This window comes from Ciconia boyciana, chromosome 8, assembly GCF_034638445.1.
Source record: "Ciconia boyciana chromosome 8, ASM3463844v1, whole genome shotgun sequence".
NCBI classification, from domain to species: Eukaryota; Metazoa; Chordata; class Aves; order Ciconiiformes; family Ciconiidae; genus Ciconia; species Ciconia boyciana.
The window spans coordinates 61,039,030-61,066,695 of record NC_132941.1 but is presented as its reverse complement, the minus strand read 5'-3'; the positions used below and the strand labels follow the sequence as shown (position 1 = coordinate 61,066,695).

The following is a 27,666-nucleotide window of genomic DNA, read 5'->3' as shown; positions in this document are numbered from 1 at the left end:
AGCAGTAAGCAGGTAATACAGAAATTTTATAATCATTGTTACCTATTGCCTGTGGCAATTCTGAACACACATCAAAGCAACAGAAACATGTATCTAACCTTTTTCACTCCCATCATCCTGTTGCTGCTGTGTTCAAGACTTTTCCCCTTCCATTAGGTCAGAGCAACCCAACAGTTTTCTAACTCAGGAGATACATGTTATCACAAGAAAAAACAATTGCAGACAAATTAGTTGCAGTATTTTGCTAATTATACTCCTAGAAATGTAAGAGTATGAGCAAAAACTCTGTGAAGGCTTTATTCCACCTACTGGATGTGATGGATTGTCTAGAGCACAAGGCTGATGGGGAGCGGCTGAGGGACCTGGGGTTGTTCAGCCTGGAGAAAAGGGGGCTGAGGGGAGACCTTATCGCTCTCAACAACTCCCTGAAGGGAGGTTGTAGGGAGGTGGGGTTGGTCTCTTCTCCCAGGTAACAAGTGATAGGACAAGAGGAAATGACCTCAAGTTGCGCCAGGGGAGGTTTAGACTGGATATTTGGAAATTTTACTTCACTGAAAGGGTGGTCAAGCATTGGAACAGGCTGCCCAGGGAAGTGGTTGAGTCCCCATCCCTGGAGGTATTTAAAAGACATTTGGATGTGGTGCTGAGGGACATGGTGTAGTGGTGAGCTTGGTAGTGTTAGGTTTATGGTTGGACTCGATGATCTTAAAGGTCTTTTCCAACCTATACGATTCTGTGATTCTGTGATGTGCTTAGTAATCCAGAGCAGTTCCACTGAAGTCAGTGGAATTTTAGTAGCATAAAACTAAAATAAGGCGCTTTTTTAACTTATTTTTTTAAAAATCCATAGTACAGTATATTTTAGTTATGGAAAGAAAGAAGGAAAATGAAGTTCTTTTTTCATATTAAATAGAAAGAACTTGCTGTATGCACAGGCAAAGAATAGAGGGCCAAATCAGACTAAATTGCACACAACAAAATCTGAGAATGAATCAGCATAAATCCTCCAGCTCTGTTCCTAACACATTGCCTGAGATACGCACTCACTACGGGAACATTTTGCTGACTGGTTTGCAATCTCATGCTTCTCTTGGTTTCAGGATATTTCTGCTATGTTCTATTAGATTTTTTTATTCTTTCCTAGTCTAATCACATTTGTTACTGTGGCACTCCTAGTATTATTTGAGATATGGAACTTGACAGATGAAAGGGACCTGTTGCAGTTTAGCTGGTTAAATATTTCAAAATTTCAACCTTGCAGACTTACACTGTACATTTTCTTGGGTGAAAGTTGGATAGCATATTTTGGGTAAAGGTGGAAGGCTGTTCCATTTTAGTGGTATCAGTAATGACTTTTGGAACTATTGTTTGTTTATCAATAATGCAGTCACATTCGGGCTTGTTTTTTTGTAATACTCCATGCGGTTTATTAATGAAACTAACTTGGTAATTTTTATTCTTCTCAAAAAAAATGATAACACACAGATGTACAAACCCACATTCATGTGGTGTTTTATTGGTGCGTTACAACATTACATTTCCTTCACATTGAGAAAGTATGAGATTAAAATACATTGATCCACAAAAATGCCTTCCCTACACTGACTTTGCACTGGTAATTACAGCGCCTACAGATCCCTCCACAAGTTTCACTTCATTAAGTCTTTCATAATTTTAATTACATTTTAATCAAAGCTTTTACATTGTCTATTTTATGACTTTCAATTTAATTATTCCCATTAAAATATGTTATTCTTTGCTGCTTTGCAAAGTTCACCAATTACTCTTGCAATGTAAGTATTTATGCTGCATTACACTTCATATTCCAGTCTTTTAACAGCCACTACTCATTTGAGGGCTGAATAAGCTTTCCCAATCCCAAAGAAGATCGCTTGTTTGTATCAAAATCCATTAAAATACTGGGAATGTGTACAGCACAGTTAGGAGGCCCCACTCATTTTTGAGAATAAGCCAGATCTATATAAAAACATGCAAAATGCTCTACGCATCAGTATTAAACTTCTAATTTTGATTTAAGATTTTTTTTAACATTTGCATATAACCTGGAAGACGAGGGTTCCTGCTGAAAGAAAAAGCTAATGGCTAAGCCCTATACAATGTAAAGACATGATACCCTTACTCTAGGGCTTTCATTAATCCTCCCATATGAAGTAATAGAAAATGATATCCCTGTTACAGAATTCTGTAGGATGGTTTAAAAACTTTATAGAAAGATTAAACCTCCACTAAACTGTGTGGATTTCTAGAATAAGACCTCGGTTACACTAGAGAGGTGTTCTGCCAAATCCAGTGCAAACGCAATGCCAGAATAATTGTGCTTTGCTGATGCTAGTTTTGTGAACTAGCATATATGCACCAGCAAAAACACAGTTATGTTTGGATAACTGTCTCTATTCTAGAGCTCAGAATAATGTAACTGTCAGTAAAAAATCCTACCTTTAACTGACGCAGCCAAACTGGTACCAGTTTTACAAGTAGATCAGGCCTAATTTCTACAGAACCCTCCTGGGTTCTTGCCTATTACATTCTGTTTGTTAATGTCATTTCCCATTTATAGTTATTTTCAAATATCATATAAGTTTATATATAGTATGGTAGCATCCTCTTGTACACAACTATTACATTTTTTTTTAAAAGGGATTCTAATCTACTTGCTTGCTATAAAAATTCAGGTGTTGCCAATCAGGAAGTAGCTCTTCTCAAAAAAATCTACAAAGCTTACCTTTCAGAAAAGTAAATGACAAGCCTTACATAAAGACAGTGAGCTGTTTGAATCACAAAATGCCTACAAGGCCAATACATATTCCAACAGGAACACATAAATTATACTTATGGCAGCAGTGTCCTCCAGTCTAAAGCACCGTAATAATGGTCGTTGATCAACGCTATCTTGACCGCTTTAACCAGCAGCTCTGGCTAAGAAATGTTCAACTGCCAAGATGTGGTCTGGAACATTTGCCTGCATTTTCACAGGATATCTATGAAATAAAATTCTGGAATCTGACATTCTGCCATCCAAAGGTACATCATTTCACAGGAATGTGATGTATACTGCATAGTGCATACATAACAAAACAGGATCCTACCAATAATAAATTAATTAAAGTCATACACTTAGTAATCTTCTCCATACCAACAGTGTTTAGATTCAGGTGAGTTTCAATTCAGGTACCAAGCCAACCTTTGCAAACACCATGCTCAAGAACATGATGAGCTGAAAATGTGGAATGGGTCTAGTGGAAAACGGTCTCCAGCATTCCTCTGGATATGTTACAGTGCTGGAGACCACCACAAGCAGTCATGGTTGTGCACCCAAAGTCACAAATGAAAATCTTTGCATTTCTTTAGATCACTGATGCTGCAGTGAGTCACTACACAAGAATGAACATGGCACACCAAGATTCACAGAAAACATTGTGTTTCTTCATCCTCACAGTTTTAGGATTTTTTAAAATTTGTTTTAAAGACTTCAGCTTGTTGAATGTCATGGGTGTTCTTTTCTTGCATTTTGCTTTGACGGTAATTACTGCAAGAGCTCTCAAAAAATTGCTAATGATGTAATACCAAGTTTCTAATCCATCCTGTGAACATATATGTTATTGCAAGCTGATAATTTTAACAGTGTGGAATTTCTTGAATGTCAGCGTCATCCTGTGGAACTACTAATGCAGGAGGCTTAGCTCTTACAAACACTTAATCATTCATACCTTTCGGTTGCTTGATCATTAGTAGCTCAGAATGACCTTGTCAAAACTTGACAATTAATACAAAGTTCTACCAGCATGTGGAGATTTTTATGTTAGAAGGCAAAAAGATAAACATAAGGATGATGCCCAACTTATCAAATTATATAAAGAAATGGCTGGCCACAACAGATGCTGAACACCTGATGAAAAGTGCTGTGTGTACTCATCACCCATCAAAATCAATGAGTGCTGAAGATGACCGGAACTTTCTAGGAGACACTCAGTACTTCAGAAAATCTGTTTCCATATCTACTATATCCTCAACCACATCTTCTTAAAATTACTCTCTTAACCATTCTCCACATGGGATTGTTTTTATTAATGTTCTTTCCCCTTCCCTCAAGTAGTCTATCTGTTTGCAGTAGACTGAAAACAGATAATTCAGTAAGTCAATATGAACGGAAAATTTAACTTTACAGGTATGATGATATGGCATTAAAAATAAAATATTTCATTTTTCTTTATAAAAAGGAAAGAAACAAAAGAAAAAACACGTACAGTAAGAAAGACCATGTTAAGAGACCAGTTTGGAGGAAATGTGAGAAGGCTAAAAGTTCATTCTGCACATTTCTTAAAGTCATACAGGACCTTCAGTTATTCCCTCTAGAGGCAGGCCGGTAGCATTATCTGCTGTAGGTCTCTCTTCTTTCTTCACAGAGTTCTGATCTAGCAGGCTGACATAAGATTTATGACAAGCTGTATTACCCAAAGGAGGGTAGTGTTGTCTGTAGCAAATATAAGCAAAAATGAGGCCAATGATCCCTCCAACGAAAGCATCTAGACAAGAAAAGCAACAGAAGTATGTTACCATGGAAAGGACAGCCAGTAGTGACAACTGTAAATAAAAGACCTTTGGCTGACCTGGAAGTGTTTAACCCAGAAAATCTGAACCTCAAATTTTCATAAAGAATTTGGAGCTGAATACCACCATCATGTAGAACACGTAAAATCAGTATTTTGGGGGGGACATCTCCAATATTTTGAATACCCAAAATGCAGATGGTTGGCTATGTTTCAGGAGATGAACAAGGGAAATAGAATGGTTTCCATGGGGCATTAAATATTCATGATGTTCCAGCTCACTGTTGACCAGCCTTTAAGGCTGGTCATGTCTTCTTTCAGTTTCCCATGATTTACAATGACCACCACCAGGTTTTCCATTTATGAACAATACAGTTGAACTATGCTGTTTACAGCATCCAGAGCTCTCCTGCTGACAGGTACACCTCAAACTATTGCACTGACTACAGTCTGCTCCTTGTCTCTGCCTAAGTACCCCCAGGAAAGATGGCAGCTAAAATGGCACATCTACTTGTGACTGTTTTGTATTCCAGAAGGCGTTCTTCAGTGCAGACAGGGAGCAGGTAAGATGTAGGATGGAAAATTATCTTCCTTCAGGAAGTGGGCCACTGTAGCTACAACAATTCATTTTACTTGCAGCTCCTGAAAAGCCCCTGAGAAAGACAGCTGTCGAGAAAAATTTCAAGCTGAGTGAATTCTTCCTAAAAGCACATGAAAGGTCAAAGACTAAGCGTGCCTGTTAACTGATTTAACACCTTTTGAATATCTTTCTTTGATGCTATTTACTATACCATACTCCTACCAGAAAATAAAATAAGATAAAATAAGGCCATTGAATGAGATATTTGCAGCTCTCATACACAGGCAATTTTAAGTTTTGCATGGGAACTCCATAGCACCTGAAGGCTAAGAGGACTTGTTCTGTTGTCAGGTTTTCCTTGCTTCTTGCTAATATGCTCGCCTGATCTTGTGTTTCATTTTCAAGCAACCAGAGCAAAACTTCACTGAAAATACACACTGACTTTGAAAGCCTCAGATGTGAACACAAACAATAACGAAAGTGAGGCAAAAGGCACTGGCTAGAATACTTCACACCATGTTTTATTTTATCAAGGCTTACTAAGCACCGTATCATCTGTGTATACCTGTGTTTCTGTATTTTACTTCCAGTTACAAAGAAACCACAGTGTAATAAAAATAGCAAATCATTGAGTTTAATGACAAAGAAGGGTTACTCAATCCAAATTATTTTTGTCTAAAATAGTTAAATACAGATTAAATGCCCTAGTTTGTCAGTCTAGTATATATTAGGACAAAGAGCATGTTGTTCAATTTTCAGTGGGTAATAAATGGCTTGTAATCATCGGAGGAGTGAGATTCTGAAGAGCCTTTTAACAGGAATAGCTAGGGCAAGAAAACCTGAAAAATTTAAGATTGAAATGGATAAATTTAAGAAATGCGATTATAAGTCACAGTTGTCTGTTGAGGAAGAGGACTAGACTGAATGACCTAGGAGATCCCTTCTAATCCTCTATTCTCTTCCTATACGCTAAAGCACATAACAAATCTATCACAAACAAATGTAACAGAGATTCAAGTAAGGTTTTAAAAGGTGATAGTGTGTACCCAGTATTTGCAAGCAGACAGAAGCTCAGCCTACCCGTACTGGCAGCTGACTGATTTTTGTACCATTAGGACTGTCTCTGTCAAACTGTCATGGTACAAAAGGTACCAAGGGCAAGAATTTTCACTATAATATACTATTACAGTATAAATCAACTTGTAAAATATTTAGTTATTGTAACAAGATTCATTTTCTATAAACCTGTGTTGGTTGTAATTCTCAGACTACCCTCCTGTAACTGTGGTTGACTGAATCCTGTTCCAGCTGCTTTTTATTTTGCTTAACAATGAGGTCAAGCCTATGATTACTATTTTTAATTATGGAGAAACACCAGATTTCTGCCAGTTCTCTATAAGTTCCCTGGTATTTCAAGACTTGCTGAAAACTTGCCTAGCTAATTTATTTCAAAACACTTACATGCAAATTATTCAACCCTGTGCCCCAGTTTGGGCACCACAGTAATATAAATTCACTACGTGACTTACGCCAAAGATTTCTAGCTTACTGACCTTGACCAGGGCTACTGAGCAAACACACAGGCAGCTATTTTGACTCCTGTTTTTGAAGACAACAATTCTGTGTTTTGTTTGAGCTCATGGTAGCCACAGCTTCCTTTTTTTTTTTTTTTCTTTTTTTTTCCTTTGCCCATAAAGGAAAAAGAATATTCTTTCAGTCTCAGTATTTATCTTTACTTTTTTTCATACAAAATTTCTATTTATTTCATGAGTAAATTAACATTTTCAGAGTTATAAGCCTATACAGAGATCTAGGGACTTAAAAACAGTCAATACATTCATGATTCATAATGAAATATTCACCAATACCAACACTAAGATCTTGAATACTACGTTTTCCAGACAAACTGAAGGGAGCTTATAAAGTACTCATAATATTAACTTTCTGAGCCCACTCAATGGCTTTTTAATGTAAGGATACCCCACTCCATCTTTCACCTACAGTATGCTAAGTCTTGGACGTGATCTTGATGGTCCTTGTTCATTCCCCACAGCATAGTTAAGACTCCATCATAAAGCCACCATAAGTAATTTAACACAATCAGTTGACTCTGCTGAGCATAAAAGATAAGGCCTGAGCTTCTGTGCTGTATATGACAGAATGAACTAGTCGCTCCCTTGAGAATGCCGTTCTTTCAGGTAAAAGCATAGATTACCTGCAGAATAATGTCTGCCAGCCCTGTTCTTAGCTTGGGAAGAGCTGAGTTTTCAGCTCCATCTCCTTAAACTTCAAAGACAAAAATGTGAGCGGCTGTAATGGACACAGCCACAACCCCTTGGGTGTAGTCTTCTTCCATCATATATAAAATACACCATCATAATCTGCCTCGTAGCACATGTTTCAGTACATAAATAATTCTTACTCTTGGCAAGAGACAGTACAAACTTTAAACATGTGTAAACTTGTTTAAACTTGAGAGTAAACCTGTACACTCCCATTCACATTCATTCACACTCCTCTCTCTCTCTTTAACAGAGTTCAAACCAGCCAAGTGTCACACATTGAGCACGAGATTCGTAACTCTGCCATCTGTCCCACCTGCCAGCCTGGCGAGGCACGCACCTCACGTTCAGCAGCTTTGTGCTGGAGGCTCTCTCCGACTCCGAGTGCCGGAGAGCAAAGAAGAGTAATGAGCCCTGTAACAAGACAAGGCCCCTGCAGGAAACCAGGACTCCTTAAAGAACATGTCAAGGCTAATGGTTGGTGATTAAGCAGCTATGGGAGAACAGGATGCTGCACGAACACAAAAAACAGAGCAAGAAAAAGCATGGATGAGTCTTGCTCTGGTATGCTGACTGCAGTATGAGATAAGAAATGCTGAGCGGGACAGTATGAGATAAGAAATGCTGTACTTAATCAAAACTATGTAGAGGAAGCAACAGAATGATATGTCTTAGAAAACAGGTAAACAATATGTAACCAGTATGAAGCAGATACTTGAAAGGAGCGCTCAGGACCTTGAGGGGAGTATAATTTGCAAGGCCAGCAGTACCATACCAGCAATACCATATAAAGCCAAGATGACCTACATAACAGTATTAGAAATACCAAGTTTGGTATTTCTGATAGGAATATGGAGATAAAATGGGAAAAAGTAATTACAGGCTAGTTTACTTAGGAGGAGACATGAGTGGAGAAAGGTAGGTACAAAGGCGGTGAAAAAGAGGGTCAAGAAATGGTAAAAGAAATAATAGATGGTAGGGGTTTTTGACAGTGAAAGTGTAGATGCTGACAGACAGTAGTAAACTGACCTGTGGACGCTGGAGGGAAGCCTTGTGGACAACCCGCCAGACTCTCTACCAGGTCCATGTCTGAAAAACTCAGTGTGGGAGGCTAAGGCGTGGTATAATTCTGACTTAATAGGATGAAGTCACAGAATTGTAACTTAGTAATAGAAGTGTGTAATTAATAAATAGCTTAGCCGCCTATATCAGTTACGTCTCACACCTGAATGTTAAAGGACTCTGAGACAACAGTCCTCCCGTGACAGATGCAGCTGGTCTGACTGGTGTTGTACTCCAAAAGTGCCTACCATGAGGGAAGAGAGGATGCTGCGGCATAGCCCTGAAGCTATGAAGGTCAGTGCTAGTTAATTCAACCTCACTAAGAAACCTCCTGAAAGGTATCTACTCTAGTTACATTGTATTATAACAATGCCTTATTTACATGAGAAAGCTCACATAATATGAAGATCCAAAGTTTCCACTAGAAACAATAAGAAGTAAATGAAAAAGATATTAGGACCAAGCATCCTTCAGACTGTCCATGCTTCACTTAAGAATATCCCCTGTTGTTCATTATATGTAGACTTTTAAGGATACAGGTTCATCCAAGAGCATTTTATACAACTCACCCAACATATCAAATGCTGCTGTTAGAGTCTAACGAGCCATCTCCCATTCTGTCAATAACTGTCATTCCCTCACAAGGGAAAGGTTTAAGATTGTGTGGCAGGTTTCTCTGGCTTTGTGGATGTACTTTACGATCAAGAAAGACACTTGCATGCTGCTTCAATGACCTAGTCGTCCATATTGAATACATTCAGCATTTATTTGCAGTTACAAACTAATGAATATGCATTGGTACCACATGTATGGTACCATACTGAATCCATCACGCTAACATCCAGTCAGTATAACAAAATACCATCCTTGAAATATTTGCAGCCCAAAGCTATGGAAAATAATTTTTAATAGGATGTAACAAGAAGATGAAACATTTCCTTAAGTAGGACCTGACTTTGGAAAGTATGGAATTGACACCACGGGAGCAATTACAACCTTGGCCAAAAAAATTAAGAGAACAGAAAACATCAAACTTCGCAGCAAGGTTTTCAGAACCTGCTACAACCTGTGCTATGTAGCTTGGTACACAATGTTTCTACACTTCTCAAGGAGGGGCCATGAACCTACCTCATGCCCAATATAGTTCGATTTGAATGAAAAACAGTGTATTACATCATGTGCATCAAATGACCAGAACACAGACCAATGACTGAGCGCATCTTTGCAATGGCCAGCTACGTACAAATGCTTCAGTCTAGTCTAATGCACATGCAGCCACATATTAGCAATCACTCACGTACGCAACAGGTACCTAGCAGGTACCTGCAAAAGCAGTAGGCAAGGACTAGGCCACACGACAGAGCTACTCTGATGGGCCAGATCCAGCCTACAGCTGGATCCATCCAACAGCTGGATCCATCCAAGATGGCTATGGCACTGATCTACATTTGTAAAAAATGATGATGTAAAAAAAACCACTGATGTAGATTTGTATATAAATACGATGATGTACATTGTGTATATAAACATATAGAATGGTAAAGGTCCCCCGCAATATTTTCAGACATTGAAACCCTCAGCATTAGTCCAGGGGCAAGGAAAATCTATAGCATACTATTGTGTTGTAACTCATGTGATTTAATGAAACAAACAAACAAACAAAAAAATCAAATACAAGACTAATAAAAAAAAAGTAGAAAAAAAGGTATCTCCGTGGCTCACCTTGCCAGTGATGTTTGTAATCGCACATACGTGACAGTGCAATCATCATGGCACAGTAGAGTGGGAGAATTGCTGCACAAAGCCGCCAGCTCTTCCCCCGGCCATTTTCTGTGAAGCAGTGTAACTTTCCAGCTAGGTAGAAGGTGGTAAAGCCAAGGCCTGAAAATGCAACTGATAAAGAAAAACACAGAATTATGGTATTTTGTCATTAACACTGTACGATACTATCCCTTACGATCCTTTAAGATCTGACAGCAAGGTCCTCCTACAAGGTCCTACTACAAATGATGCTGTTGTAACTCAGTATTTTAAAGGGATGTAGCAAATTGCCTAGGCAGAGAGCTTTTTTGTTTTCTTTTTTTTTTTTTAATAAAGCAATCATGATCTTACAAACTTTAAAAAGCACAGTACTTTGGGGGCTGAATGGAAGAAGGTAGTCTCCCACAAGATCCATGACGTACATATGTTCTCCACAGCAGTGGCGTTATCTATGTAGCAATGCAAGCAATCAGGCAAGTAAACACTGCGAAACAAATCCACTTCCTTCTCATAGATACTCAGCTTTCACAAAATCTGACGTGTCTGCAAATACTGTGGTACCTCTAGACATTCATCTATCCAATAGCAATTGAACTTTTTTTCCTTTAGCAATTTACCTTCTTCCTCTGGGGGAGACATCGGCTGTGGAAAGAATCCCTGATTTTATTTGCATATTAAATTAAACATTTAGGCAAATTTTTAACTTGAGTCACAGAAGATCTTTCATGCTCAACCTTCAGCATGTCTTTCCTGATTTTAGAGCTGTTTCTAAAAAGTTAAGGTTCAAAGCAGAAAAGGATTCAGTCAGTTTGCACTGCAGTTGAATTACATTTAAATGAGATTTTTAGGTTCCATTAACCTGTTTCTATAGAACGTGCTCAACTGGCAGTGATGACAGAACTCAGGCACAAGATTTCTGTACTGAACTTCTTTCCTCTTGCAGCTGTTCACCTTCCAGAGAGATGCTGGATGGATTTATTTTTTTTTAAATATGCATTTTAAAATTTTTTTATAAAAACATTGAAACATATCTTCTATTTTCTCTACAAATGTCATACTCAATTTTGCTCCTGACTGCAGAGATCAAAATAGAATATAAGCATGTAAACCACAGATAGCAAAACTATAAATATTTATCCAAACATTTGAAATCCTTTTTCTGACTACCTTTATACTTTTTATCTTTGTGATATCTAAGCACCTCTATAAGAGGAAATAGGTCACATTCATAATACAAAATTCTGTTCTAATTCTGCTATCAGTGAATTTAATGGTAAAATCACCATCAATGCTGGGTCAGACATGCATCTTTTTTCTAATCTCCTGCTAGGGCTTTTCAAATGCCCTCCTCCTCATGTTCCCAAATGCTAGATGTGACAAAGTAATTACTTCGTGTTCTGCTGATAAATCTATGGGATGGTCAATTTTAGCTGACGGTACAATGGAGTGGTTTCATAAGTTTATACTACACAGCTGTTTGAATGCAATTACTGAAGATTTGCATTTCATCTTCAAACACACAAATAAATCACTTCTTTAGACTGGATGTGGCGGAGCAAGACAGAATGCTGATTAGTCATCAAACCAGTATATCAAATAATTGTTTCCTAGAAGCTTTTTCAACCAGCGCTGATTCCGTACTTGTCAGAAGACAGTGGGAGGCAAACTTTAAAATATAACAAACAATCCTGAGTAAATAAAAGATTTCTTACAAACTGGGTTATCTTCTTGTGTACAGACCTTTGAGAGTCATATAAACTTGCTTTGCCTTTCAGACTATCTATCAGACAAGGAGGAATCATTTCTTCTGACATTTCTATGTCATGGTATTCTTGAAATGAATGTATTTTCCTAAGAGGAGCATGTCTTACACAGAAACAGGCTGTGAGATGCACAGTCAGAGCACCAGGTTACAGTCACTATGGGAAAAAATCAATCTATGATCCTGACAACGCATCTCAGAAAACTGGAATACCTCCCCTCCCTTTTCAAACATCCTCTCCAACTCTTAGTACCCAGTGTAGACTGACACACTTAAAACTAAAATAAACATTTTGTCTTCTTTCCAGCGTAGACTTTCTCTTGTGCCTCTCACGTTTGCTAGATTAGCCACTGGAATATGACAAAAGAGTACACTGCTCTCTTTTGTGCTCTTCCTGTTGCACTAGATAATTTTTGTGGCATTGTCTTTTGTATCAAAGATCTGCAGCTCTTTATAGGGTTTGGGTTTTTTTTGATGGCTAACAACACACCTTCGCATCTGTGTGAGCAGACATAGGGTTGTCCATTCTGCAGACCTTTGGAACTAGAAACATGTATAAACTTACCTGAGACTGCAAGGACAGGACTTGTCTGCATCATTCCATCTTCCAGCTGAGTAACTGGAATGAGCAAAACTAAATCTGCCTTGGACGTTCATTTATCAAGTGCAATCCTGGAATGAATACTTTCAAATACTTCCTCTCAAAAATTAGTTTTATTTTCATATTTCCATTTTCCATCCCAGGTTATTATTTTTTAGATCTTTAGAAGAGGATGAACTGAAATCTGAAGACAGTATTCCCAGGCAGAAGCTTCAAGTGCTTTGTGGGTTCATTTTCAGGCAATCTACAATGCCTAGCAATTTAGAGGGCTTAAAGAAATATTGCCCAAACTATAGTGTAGGTGCTGGGTTCACACAGACTTGTATTCACGATTACTAGCACTTGCCAGGCAATTTTACTAGCAGTTGTCAGTGTGGTGGGCAGCAGCAACAGATTTAGCGAAATGGGCTTTAGAGCAAACCTTGTGATATTTTTAAAAAATTATTTCCCCAGAATTTGTTTTTTTCAGGATCTGCCACATTTCCAGAAGGAGGTGCTCATGAATGAATACAGAAGTTCAGCAGGATCTGTACTTCCACTAGACACAAAGTAGAATTTGCCTTAGATGGTTGATGTGTTCCTCTAAACTGAAGGTCAGGAAGAAAACAGACTCACAAACACTCCTCCGGGAGAACTTAGGCCTAATGTAAGGTGGAAAAGTAATATAATGATACTCTAGCTTGTGGCTATGAAACTAATATTCTCCAGAGCAGCTTTACATGGCAATATTGTAAGATTGACTTCCCTCACCCTGGAGCATGCACAGCCAGAAAGAGCTGCCTGACCCAATAGTCCCAGTGTGTGCAGAGTCAGCAGCAAAGAATGTGGAATTAACAGCTAAGCGCTCTGGGATGTGGGAGTACCCATTATAAAGGTAACTATATATTCCAAGACAACTCGACTGCTGTGCACTCCAGGTAGGCAACTTCTTTGCTTGATGGCTATATTTTGAAGATGTTGTCAGTCAATGACATTAAGAAAAATAATTCACTCTTCAAGAAACCTGGGACTACAGGTGATAGTCACACAGCAGAATTGGTCAATCAGTAGAACGTATTTGAGCAAATTTTTTTCTGCACCAGCTAGAGTCAATACCTCACTGTATCACAGAGAAAATGCAAACACACACATACACACATATCACATGCCCTACTATATTACATACGGCCCAACGTTGTAATAAAAGTTATCATTCTGCATAAGAAGACATTCCAAAGAATCAGCAAACCAATGTTCCTCATCTACACAAATACTTCTGCTAAGTTGGTTTCTTCCCAGATTATAAAAAATTAATAGTCTGTTTATATAAAGAAGGCAAGAGCAACATAAAATACCAACCAGCCCTCTTTGGAGACATTGGCGAAAATGAAAATAAGAAAATCAGTCTGTTAGTTTAAAACAACGTTAACTCAAGACAGATGTTGATGCAAATGCCAGACAGAAATATTTAATTGATTGTAAGTGTTGGAAGAGGAGAAAGGAGTGAATCAAACACACAGTATAAAGAAATGAGATATTTTAAACAATTGGTGTAGCTAACTCAAATCAAAGCCTGATGTTACAAGTTGCTGAACACAGGAAAAACTCTCCCGAGACAAGCCACGTGTTCTGGCAGGGCTTGATAAAACACTGGAGATTTTGTGAACGTATTGAAAGACAGAAAACGGAACATTTGCACTGTAGCAGCCCTGAGAGGTGTCAACTGAGACAAGGTTACCGTTATTCCCAGTGCTATGCAAACACAGAGAGAGGACACTCCCACAAAGCTTAGCAACTAAAGATACAAAGGCAAAGGAGGAAGGTGAAGTGCAGAGAGCAGAAGGGATTTGCTCAGTCAGGGATGAAACCTGGCTCCTAGAGAGCCAGGGTCCGTGCCTAGCTAGACGCTTGTGCTGCCTCACTGTCCTCCCTCTGCCTTCTGAAATTTGTTATTGAACTGCTCTCTTTAAATAAGGCAGCTATGGTTTCTTAAGAAATTAACAGAGATGAAGGGAATTTTGGAATGAAAAGGGAAAATGTAACTCTTACAGGAATAGGTACTATGAGCTAACTTAAAGGGGATAAAAGACTTGAAATGAGAGAAAAAGACATTAAGCAATATTTGATTTGTTTCCTTATGGTTTACTTCCATTTCCTGGGTCTGCTGATAGCATCAGATAATTGGTTTAAGGCCAACGGGGCTATTCAAACACCAGTAAAAATCCGGATTTGCAAATTTTTGTACCTTTCTGAACAGATTCTGAAGGGAGTTGAGATTCACAGTTCATGTTATGCATGTTTGGGGTTTCTTTAAAGGAGTCACTGGAATTCACACATATTATGTTTTTGCTGTATTTATATGGTTTTATTTCAAACTATTATCTACAAAGAATCTTTAATAATGCATATGCACTCTCCAGATAATATTCATGGTACCTAGACAGCCCCTCACTCATGAATAAACATTAGTTTGTGAAAAAGTAAATCAATTTCCATTCCTTTTTATACCTGTTTTGCTTTTTCGTAATGTAGACCTACTGGTTATTGTAGACCTACCAGTCAAAGGTGTCTAACTGATTTTGTTTGCAACATGGCTATAAAGCATTCAGAGACTGTACTGCAAGTTCTGTCACACGACCCAAGCCAGCAGGGCAGTAGAGAGCAAGCACGTTGTCTCTCTGCTCATCAAAATTAATTCCCTATTCCCATTCTCAGAAAGACTTTTGAATACCAGTTACACAGGGGATCCATCAACTTGAAGTCACCACTTTAAGCTGGTCCAGTTCACAAAGCGTACTGGGGTTTTTCTCTGCAGATAACGCTGCTTATTTTGCTTGCTGAATAAGGACTGTTCAAAAGTTCAGAGAGTTGGCAGTCAGAAGGGACCAGCTGATATTTTCGTCTGCCCTCCTATGTATCACACCATTAAGTATGATACAGTTAGCACCAGAATGTGAGTTCGGAAAAAGTATAATTTGCAGAGAAATAAGCTGAAGATAGAGGAGGAGAATTATCTCAGATGCAAGAGGACTTGTAACACCAACCACTTGGTGAAGTTTTTACTGACAAAACCATGATCAAATTGTAAACCACCATCATCATGAGCCATCTTCATCTGAGGACTTGATTCAGTAAAACACTTACAATAGGAAGAAAAATATAAACACTGCTATGCAGGCAAAAAATCAGTAAGGCTCTCCAATAGCTTTCCTACAAGTAGCACTGCTCCTGCTTCACAATAATCAAGTAGATGCAGAATTGATGCAAACACTCCGTTACAAGCACCTGTTGAGGTATAAGGAAAAGGAAGTATCTGAGTATGTTTATTTACTGTTACAGCAATGACATGAACAAAATACTTCATAGATAAAAACGAAAACCTGGCATGCCTTCTGCCCAAGGAGTTCATGTACTAAGCTCTCATCCTGCAATTGGATCAAAGGGCGCAGAACCTTGTCACCATGGAAAACCTTGAAGGGGATAATGGCATTCTGTACAGGTACCAGGTCCAAGCCTTGCAGATCTGATGAACGAGCACCCAGTAGAGGGTAGAAAATGGAAGAGTCAAAACAACCCAACTGAATAGGTTTTTAGAACTAGCTAGATAGCTGTAGACTTCTGTGTGAAGACAAGAAAGTGGTGTTTTGACCTTTACATCCTAATGGTTTAGGAATTACCAACTTAAGAGAGTGCCTTTCACCTTGTTTTGTGCAGGTGGGGCATCTGGAACTGCTATTGGAAGGCACATTTTAAAACTATACCGTAACGGTACTTGAAGCATGTCAAAAACCAGCTTCCTCTTGGGCATTACCGTTATTGGAATAAACAAAACTACATTAGACTCAATCTTTCAGTTTGTGCCTATCACCTTCTTTAAAAAAAAAAAAATGTTCACAGAAGAAATAAAGACAATGATAGCACCTAGAGACACAGCAAACCCCATCCTGACATCTGATTCTCTCCAGACAGCGGATCTAGGTGAGTTTAAAAACCTATCTGTACAGACCAAACCAATTACCAAGTTGAAATGCATAAAGTGAGAAACTGTGAACAAGAATCTGATCTAAAGCACCCCAAATAAATTATTCATTAAAAACGTAATTGCTTTTGTGGGTATTTTCTGGAAATTAAACTACCCCATGAGGATCTTCAGCTTCTCAAGTTTTAATGAATGCTTTGCTAAGCATGCAATACATGTCTTCTTTACACTAAGCAGTTTTTGAGCTGAGGAAAAAATCGTAACTTATTTAAGTGGCAATAAATTATGAAACTGCAAAACAACCATTCAAATGTCCTATGTAACAATCAGAGAAAATGATCCATCTCTTTGTCTGTAATGCTTTATACTTGCAGTGATTACTGTATATTTTCCAAATGCAAACACATACTATTCATCACTGAAATTGCACAGCAGCCTACTGCAATTTTAGCTAGGGCTACTGGTGAATGTTTTCAGTTTCACACTGTTCAAAGACTGAAATATTTATCTTTCCTGAAGGAAAAAGTATGATACCAATGGCTGCATAAATTTTAATGCTGAAATTCAATGCAAAGAGGATTTTATAGAAGTACAATTCCCAGAGAATGTTTTGAGCTTATTATCACGGGCAAAATATTTTAATTTTTTTCCAAGTGGGACAGTCAATCACCTTCCCTTTGGCTTAGCTTTATTAATTTCTTTTCACAAAGAAAGACAGTTCAGAAGCAACATGAAAAGCACATCACAAAATACAAATGTATGCAGGGACTTGGGAAATAAAAAGGAGATATCAGAGACAGAGACATGTTAGAACAAAAATAGACCTATACTATCTGAAAAGCAAGCAACTAGAGTATTAGTCATTAGGTTGTTTTTGCAGGACTGTCACAGGGAATTCTCATGAACCTTTTTTGTTTTTTCTGACATATTTTATTTTGATGTACCTTTCAAGATACCTCATTACACCTGAAATATCTAAAGTGGTCTCAGGGTGCATCTCACTGCTACCAAAAAATGAGAACTAAGTTCTGATTGTTCAGTTAATGATGCCATTTACAAAAAGTCCTAAAAGTGAACCTGTTCCGTAGCCTGCTTTGCCATTTCTGTTGACAGAAACCTTGAACAAATCCCCTTTCTCTGAGAACACAGTAAAGACAAGCCCAAAAGTGCTCAGATTCTGGAATTACTTTGAAGACAAGGGGTCAGCACTCATGCACTAATCAAAACAGCCTTAGCATTAATATAAGCTACAAGAGACTGTCTTGTAAACTCAGCCCTAAGCATACAACTGCATCAGACTAGAAAGATATCTTTCTCTGCAAGCTGTGTTTTTTACTCTTTACTCACTGCCAAGATCTCCATGCTTCTCGATTACACTTTGTGAAATTAGGTCCAGCTAATGAACTTGTATCAGATTTAAACCTAGGACAGAATGACATCAGGATGCAACTGGTCCTTGAACACACCCGTGATGGTGCTACTCTAGTGTGGTCCCTGGCTAATGAACTCTTCTCCTTACAGGCACCAGGAATACCAAGTGTTGACTGAATTTTTTTTGTTAGATCAGATGTGCATCCCTTTATGAAATAAAGTCCTGATACTATACCTCTAGTTTCTTGAGAAAAATTGTTAAAACTAAGATAAGAGTTGCCAGGTTAATTCAAACAGGTCAGTACTAATTAAACAGCTACTACCCTGTCAATTATCAATAACCAAAGAATAAATTTCTCTTTCTGCTAGACCTTAGCATAAATACAGTATCTAGCCACAAGCTTTAGATCATCAGCTCTCCAACTCTAACACAAATTATTGTCACTGGGGGGTTTATGAAGTATCTAACTACAAATAATCCCTGTCAAGAGCAATTTTTTCTTTCCAGTTCATCATTGGAAGATACCAAGTCCCACAGCGTGGATCAGGGTAACTTCTTGCTTCCTGCTTTGCCATACATCGGTAGTATCCTTGATAACGGATCACATCCTGCTCAACCACTTGTCCTCCCATTCACCATGCCAAGTATTTGTATCAATCTTTTGGGGATGTGCATTTAATTTAAAATTTGTTTGAAGCGAATTGGTACAAGCATACATATTAGCATGTAAAATACAGTTAAAAGACATTTCGAAGAGTACCTTGATGGACAGAAACTTTTTACAGTGGAGGATCGGAATGCTTCTGTCTAACACAAGATGCAGCATAGTAGGCAGTGTCAAAGAGTTTGCTGGATTATACCAGTGTTAGTACTGCCTGCAAATAATCCCCCTAAATACTTCAAAAAGAAACTAAGGAAACCCCAAGACTATGCACAGCTCCAGCAGTAAGCTGGATCTTCTGTATAGAAGATCTCTGCTTCTCTTTTCATGCTGTGAGACCCAGCAGGAACAGGAAAATTTTTTATTCTTGCAACACTGCAAAATGCAAAGCGATAAAGCCTGATCTATCCACCGTTTGCAAGAGGAACTTATCATTGGGGGTTTTATGTAACGAAGAAGAGTTGGGGGGGGGGGGGGGGAGGCAAGTGATCTGAAGCCTTCTTCAACCACACTTTAAGCAGCAAAGTGAACCAGGACACCAAGAGGTGTCTGGTTCAGCTACATTATACCATCACTGAATTCAATGCTGAGCTCCAAACTTGTAAATAACTCTCTCAGAGAAACTTTTAAATAACTTTCTTGAGAGAAACAGGGACTGGAAAGTGGGTATCTTCATTTCCAATTCAGTCTAGATCCTCTGAAGAAAGCAAAAATAAAGTTGTTGTCCATTCTGAAGTACACAGTAGAACTAGGATTAATCTCTAATCATGTGTAGAAAAGGAGAAAAATATATTACCATATACTACCGTAAAAAAAAGAAAAAAAGTTATTGTGTTAAATGCTACAGTGTAAAAGACAATGCGTAGAACATGTTTGCTAGGTAGGATAAACACCAATGAGGAACCACTGTTTTACAGATACGATATCATGTATTAAAAACCCGCATTTTTTTTAAATTCAGGAAAAATAGGAAGTCTTTTGGAGGTACGCTTGAGACATATGCATAATCTGAACCTCAAACAGACTAGCAGGATTTGATTTATTATTACAGCTGGAAAACTAAACCTTAAAGAGTTCATCTCACAAGTCCCTCATGAATTCAAACAGCCTTTGTTATTGAGTACTGAGAGGTAAATATGTCAGAGAAGAGGTAAAAGCATTAAACACAACCATTCCTGAGTACACTTACAGTCTGAATTAAGAAGCCAATAAACCCCACAGGAGATTTTTTTTTTTCCTTGCATATCTAAGAAATACATTCCTTATTTCTCTGGATTCTTCTTTAAGAGCATGAAATATTTCAGAGAGACACTGCCATACAGCTGTTAATTAAGAGATTTATCTTGAAAATAGGGGAGTAGCAGCAATTACTGCCAAAAACCTGTGGCTTGTAGCTCATCTGTTACTTAAAATGTTCACTTTCAACTGAAGGAAATATGATTATCCTCCATGAAATTGCTAGCTAAAGATAATTAACAGTTCAAATTTAGATACCCAACTATAATTACATGTACTGCAGTAATATTTTATATAAATTATCATAGGATAGCAAACAATTCTATTGAAATTCAATAATTTATTCACTCTGAAGCACATAAATCATTTTAAGTTTTCAAACAAATGGATGGCTTTTAAAATGTAAAAATCTTTTCCTTTTTACAACTAATTTCAATTATTTAGTGAAAAAGGGGAGGAAGAGCTAGCTGTCCTTTCACTCTAAAGATATAATATTTTCCAGTCTCCTTTCTTCTTTTTAGTGACACAGCAAGACACACCACAAATATTACATTCATTTAATTAGTGCTTCATCAAGCAAATCTGGTGCAAGCATGAACTGCATAATCAGCTTTGATATCATCAGAGAAGGCAACTGCTCGGGTGTAATACAATGGTAACGCACCATACAGTGACAAAAAACACTGAGTGGAACGGTTAATTATGGAGATAAAGAGAAAATAAAATATTAACCAATCAGCCAGTCAACAGCAAAGGTGCTATTTCTTTTAAGAACTGTTGTAGTAGTCCTTACCTGTCGAAGATGACAACTCACACCAAGACGACTCCTAGTCTGGCTGTCAGAGACTTTATTACTGGTTTAGAGAAGGAAAACAACCAAGAGATTTCTCTCTCCTTCCCCCAAAACCAAGGAGTGAATTGGACAGAAAACTAATTTAGGAGTAATCTTGAGAACACTTTCTGCCCAAATAAGCAGAGTTTAACTAGGAGGAATGGGACACATCCAAATAAATGCAGACACTGCTACGTGAACCAGTTATCGAGACTATAATTGCTAGAGATAAATAGTCATTTCCAAGGTATGCTATGTAACATTTTTTTGGTAACAGAATCAAGGCCAGACCCATGAGTAGGTACATCCAAATTATACTCCTGCTCCTCGTATTTAACTCCTGCCCATTACCTACCTTACTGCAAGAGGCATTCTCTGAATACAGTGATACTCTCTTTTTCATTCAGAATCTAGCCTCCTTGCTATACTAAACAATACTAGACAGTGATATACTATTCTACTGCTTGATAACATAAATATATTTTAACCCTTGCCTTTAGACTTTTTGTTATTTACAGCAACTAGTAGTTCCATTTTTCTGGACAGGATCTTGCTGTGTTCACCCATACAAACTTACTGATTTCAAGGAAGTAATGAAGGAACACAGCCAGAGCAGAGAAGATGGAGAACAGAATAGAATATCTGCAGTCAGAAGGGACCTACAACGATCATCTAGTCCAACTGCCTGACCACTTCAGGGCTGACCAAAAGTTAAAGCATGTTATTAAGGGCATTGTCCAAATGCCTCTTACACACTGATAGGCTTGGGGCACTGACCACCTCTCTAGGAAGCCTGTTCCACTGTTTGACCACCCTCTCGGTAAAGAAATGCTTCCTAAAGTCCACTCTAAACCTCCCCTGGTGCAGTTTTGAACCATTCCCACACGTCCTATCACTGGATACCAGGGAGAAGAGATTAGCCAAGACAACAGGCTAATACAATGAAGAATAAAATGGCTAATCATATGATAGAGAACTTCCTGCATCCCTGAGCACCCCTCACCAGTTCAAATCATATTTAGTCCTGAGTGTCTGTGGAAATGCTATGATACCAAAAACATCTGGTCAAGAATTCTGATTTCTATTCTCTGATTAACTTCCTCAGTAAAATCATCCAAAGATTCTTCCTTCCTCCCTCCTCCCCCGCAAGAGAATTTTTTAAAAAAGACCTCCTATGCCTCCTATCCACTGGCAGTTTCATCCATGAGTCCAACCTACATCACCTTCCGACATGATCAGAAACTTCCAACATAATCATTTTCCAAAAGTTTCTGGTTGTTTAAACAGAATGTAGGAACCCCAGACAGAGAGACTTCTAAAACCATTGTCTCAGTTCAGATTGAAACAAGCAAAAACTAAAAGTCTCAAGAGAAAATCACCAGAAAAATCAGTTGATTGTAACAAAGCAGTATTAGTTTTAAAAACACTTTCCATAAACTTTTTTGTATAGGTTTTGTTAGTTAAAACACTGATTTCAGTATTTGCTCAGTCCTCTGCAGAAGGGAGGGGGAAAAAAATTCCCTACTTAGTTAATAGTAATAGCTGGTGCTTCCTATGTAGAATTGACAGTAATAGCAAAATCCAAATTAGGCTTTCTGCAGATGTTCTGTATTTTTATCTTTCTGGCATAAATAATATGCTTGATTTCCTACATTTATCTCATAGCTTTTATCTCAAGAGACTTTTAATATCCCCCTGTTTTCAAGAGACCTAAATTAATGTTTTCAGAAATCTTTATGACTGAGATTTCTGCAATATGATAAACCAGTCAGCCACCTCTAAAGAAAGGTGCCTAGCATTTTAACTTTATAATTCAATTTCAAGGGTTTTATTGATTTATTTTTCTTTTGCTTACAGCAGAACTGTAGTTGATACTCTTGTTTTTATTGAAATAATTCTGGATTGACTCAGGGTTATCTGTATTACAACAACAGGTACTTATGTGAGTCAGCTCTATCGCTCTTGCTGCTCAAAAGGGTTTTGAGTCAACCAGTAGCATTTGGAGACTGATCACAACTAGCTCTTGTAGAGTAGAAAACACAGACCCCAACTCATGAAGGTGACCACCCTGTAGACAGATTTAAAGTCCTCATGGAAACAGAATGCTCGGTTTTACTTCCAAGTAGCTCTAGTCTAGGCAGAATGCTCTTATACTTATTCTGGTTTATTCTTATCGTGGGCTCTAAGACCACACCATGATGTGAAACAGTGCTACAAGAGGAGACTGTCGTAACACTGTCTTCAACAGCGTATGCATGATCAGAATGCAAATGCTGCCACAGAAAGTCTTACCCTTAGTCTCTACAGACATGGAAAATTACCCTATCAAGATTAAGAGCAAGGACTGCTTCTAGCAGTCATTCCTGATCGAACCTGATCAAAATGGAACTGGGGGCAAATTCACACAGAAATATCACCTTCTAGTTCTCAAAACAGGAATTCTGACTAGACCTATGATTCTCTATTTTCCTCTTTGCAGAGGAGGATGAAGGGATATCCTTCACGAGGCCAGGGTTTGACCTGAAATTAAAGTTAGAAGAGAGCAAAGAAACATGTTTATGCAGTGAATACAATGAGCATGCAACCAAGCCATGGTTTTGCTTGGGCTATTTACCTGCTTCTCATATACAGTGCAGTGGCCAAGCTTCTCTTATCTCCCAAGTGCTGCCTAAAACAGCCCACTCTTGAGCTTACCTACCTTAAAGAAAACTCCACGCTGAAGGATATATTACTAAGGAAGAGCTAACAGCACATCTGATTTAGAAACATCTCTACATTTGGTCTGTTCTTACACAGAAATGCTTCACAAAACCATACCGAATGGATTTCAGAGCGTCATGTCAGCACTATGCTGCAATGGTAATTTCAAGGAATCTCAATATTTGCCAGTGCTGTAATGAGACTTCTTCCTTAAAGATAGTCAGAAATTGATGTGCCAGCCTCCTCTGTCTGAGTTGAGTTGATAGCCATCCATTTTCAAATTAGTCTTGAGCTTTCTGACCCATTTCGCTCCAGAGAAGAGCTGTCACTGCAGTTCACAGATGAAAATTGATCTTTAGATCTCTAGTGTAACTCAAAGTCCTTTTAACTGAAAAGGTCAGTCAGAAGAACAATGGTCTTAGCTTTACATACAGCTAAAGCTTACAACATCACAACAAAGTCTTCTGCAGGCTGTGAAATCAAGCATCTACCTTAACCTCAGCTTACGAATTTTACCTGAAAAGTTAAAGTTAGGCCAGAGAAAAAGGAGAATTAGACTGAAAGGTAATTAAGCTTCTTCCCTACACAGATGAAAGCAAACTTAACTGCTGTAATAACAGCAATAGCTGCTGGGAAAACTGGTTTATCGAAGCTAAACTCAGAGATTTACTCATACTTCCAGCTCACTTTTTAACTTCAGCTCCCCAGCACTTGAGGAAGAACCATGCTGACACACAGAGTAATTCATTCTGTTCCTCATTAATGACCCAGGATTCAAGATGATTCCATGTTCTTGCTTACTCTCCTCTGAAGTCTCACTCTACTCTTGAGTACTCATGAGCTGGTCTCCAGATTAGGAAAAGCAAAAACAAATAAAAAGCCCCCCCCACACACCTACACACCTCTTTGGTATCCTATGTGAATCACAAATTACAGTGGACTGCAAGTCAGCAAATCACAGTCCTGAGATGAAGAAAGCAACAGGCTTATCTGGTACAATTTCTGATTTTTCGTGCAGTCGTTGGTATTGCTAAATAAGATGTTACCATGAAGAATCACATTTTCTTCAGCTTTTCTTCAAGAAGGTCTGCTGAATTTTGCTAGATAGCAGAGCGATATAACACCTCATGCTTCAGTTCTTTTAGTCATTTTAATGAAAAAGGCTGGGTGCTGGTGAGAAGCAGAGAGCTCTTACATGGCTTGGAAGCAAGCCTACTGTTTGCAGAGAAACTGACGGCAAGATAAGGACATGTCCTTTCACCTTAAGATTTGGTATATTCTGAGACAGATAAGTGGTAAGCATTGACAAAGATTAATAGCATACCTGCGTGGCTATATCTTTTCATAAAGAAAATAGGTGGGTAAATAGCCACCTTGTTTATCCCAATAATACGCATTATAACTGCTTGATAAACTGGCACCTGAGCCAGTTTATACTCAAACTCTTGATAGCTTGTGGAAATTAACTGTTGATTCTTCTCAGAAAAAGGTTGGAGCACAGACCTTCAGCATTCACTTTCTCTATTCTGGATAAGGGAACTATCTCCTGAGTACTGCCTCTAAAGTTGGGAATACTGCCATTCCTGGACAAGATGGCATGCTCTGTAAGGCATGAGGTTGGTGATGCACATGGTCACTTCCCCTACTGCCACCTGCATTCAATGATAATAACCAAATGCAAATTATATTAGCTTTCCAGTATTTATTCCAGCCTTACTAAAGACAGTCTCAAGAAGCTAACACAAGAACTCCACTTCTGGGAAATATGTCAATGCTGGAGGGAAAGGCATGCATATTCCTAATATCTGTAAGGATGTGGGGGCTGACCTTGCTCACAAAGGAAGAAATGGTAATGTGGTGAAAAAAGTCAGTTGGGATTCCTCTCTTCTTATTCAAAGACAGGGCTGGGGGACCTCTGCAGAAGAATTTTTCTTATGTATTCTTAAGCTTGTTACAACAGATTGAGCAATTACTGCTGTCATTCATAATGGAATCTGGCTACTTAAAGTAGGAAATTACTATTCAGGACTGGTCTGAAGATGTAATCTCATTTATTATGCCAGCAGAAAAGGGTAACCAATTACTTTTTCCTACTGCTCTTTGTACTTCCTTTCTTGGAGATGCTGTTCTTTCTCCCAACAAATAAGCACAGATGATCTCACATCCAGTACTCTTATAATGTGCATATCCTATTTTTAATATAAACAAAATCTATAATACGTAACATGCTCCACTGGCAATGTTTTCTTAAAGCTATATTAAAGTGCACAGTAGCTATTAAGATCCTGATTCCTGGGTCACTGCTCCCATTAACCTGTTTGCTGATTACTTCTTTGATGTAGTACTGATGACTATTAATAGATGAGAATTCTCCAGGCAGTTCAGTTCTGACATTGATTTTGATCAGAGCAAGATTATACCCTGTGTTGGAAATGGATGTTTACCTTGATTTGCAATGGGTTCGTACCTGCAAAGGCTCATCCTGAATAATGAAACTGTGAAAAATCATTCTGCGTGATGTTACAACAGGTTACAACCTGGCAAATCTGGCCACTGCTAATGTTAGTAACATTAATAGTGGCATATTACTACCTAGGTCTTATTTGTATTAAAAGTGCAAATTATTAAAAATACACAGTGAAAGGAACTGTTTCTTTTAAAAACATGAATTCTTTATAAAAATGGGGTCAACCAATACATAAAAGTTGAGTGTTTACCAATAATTTGCCATCTTGTCTATGAAGACTGTGAGGTAAGTGTAAACTATAGCTTGCAAGGCAGAGAAAATAATTTTCTTCTTCACTTCTAAAAGGCCATTATTCTCTCAAACATGTTGAGACCCCTTCATTCATCAAGGAGATAATTGAAAAACCTATGACATAACAGTAGCTGTTATTGTCCCTACAACTAAATACTCTGATGACATGCTTCATTTCAGATTTCTGATGAAATTCTCTGATTTCTTCAGCTGTATTCAACAGTAATCACTCAACTCTCTTTCAGCCAATATAATACAAAGAAGAAAAAAAAAACCTACACACAAGAAATGAGAGCTCTTGTACAGCACTATGTTAACATTCACTCTGGAAGCTGTACAAATCAAATTGAGATGTTACCACAAAGTAATTTCTTCAAACCTTGATTTTTCCTTGCAAAAAGGAACCTCTGGAATCAATAAAGATTTCTATTAAAAAAAATAAAAATCAATGGCACAATTTAGCCAAAAGTCAACTTTTCAAACTAATTTAAGTAACTAAATTGCAGCTACAAAAATAAAATCACATAAGTATTTTATTTCTTCTACTGCTAGTACAGCACTTTTACACAGAAAGTGTTATTTTTTTAATTGATTTTATTCCCATTAATCTAGCCAACCCAACATGAAATTATAAGTTTAATTATCCCTGTGGCCACTGTGTTATTCAACTGATTTTAATTTTTATCAAGTTTGTCTTTCAGTCAGTTGACGTGAAATCCACTAGCATCAATTTGGACCTTTCTATCTGAGATCAATGGCCGACATGAATCTCCTGAAGTTCAACCCAGGGAAGTGCAAAGTCCTGTTCTAGGGGAAGTAAAGCCAGACTCTTCTCAGCGGTACCCAGTAAAAGGAGAAGAGACAATGGGCACAAACTGAAGTACAGGAAATTGCATTTAAACATAAGAAAAAATATTCTCACTGTGACAGAAAAAACATAGGTTTCCCTATGAGAGAGGGTGTGGAATCTCCATTGTCCTGGTTTCAGCTGAGATAGAGTTAATTTTCTTTATAGTGGCTGGTATGGGGCTATGTGTTGGATTTGTGCTGAAAACTGTTGATAATACAGAGGTGGTTTAGTTGTTGCTGCACTGGTCAAGGACTTTTCAGCTCCCCATGCTCTGCCAGGTGCACAAGAAGCTGGGAGGGGACACGGCTGGGACAGCTGACCCCAACTGCACAAAGGGCTATTCCATACCATACGGCGTCATGCTCAGTATATAAAGCTGGGGAAGGAGAAGGAAGCGGGGGACGTTTGGAGTGATGGCGTTTGCCTTCCCAAGTCATCGTCACGTGTGATGGAGCCCTGCTTTCCTGGAGATGGCTGAACACCTGCCTGCCCATGGGAAGCAGTGAATGAATTCCTTGCTTTGCTTTGCTTGCATGCACGGCTTTTGCTTTCCCTATCAAACTGTCTTTACCTCAACCCACGAGTTTTTTCACTTTTACTCTTCTGATTGTCTCCCCCATCCCACCAGAGGGGAGTGAGCAAGCGGCTGGGTGGGGCTCAGTTGCTGGCTGGGGCTAAACCAC

The 27,666-nt window shown here is 38.3% G+C and overlaps 1 protein-coding gene across 1 annotated transcript in view; it reads right to left on the bottom strand.

Moving 5' to 3' along the window:
- Window positions 1-1,492: 1,492 nt before the first annotated feature.
- Window positions 1,493-27,666, bottom strand: part of PLPP4 (phospholipid phosphatase 4) — a 61,394-nt gene continuing 35,220 nt past the window's right edge. The window contains exons 6-7 of the mRNA XM_072871353.1: window positions 10,215-10,385; window positions 1,493-4,544 (exon numbers count right to left, since the gene is read on the bottom strand). Coding sequence (XP_072727454.1) covers window positions 4,345-4,544; window positions 10,215-10,385 — 371 coding nt within the window. The 3' untranslated portion in view covers window positions 1,493-4,344. The remainder of the gene's footprint in view (window positions 4,545-10,214; window positions 10,386-27,666) is intronic.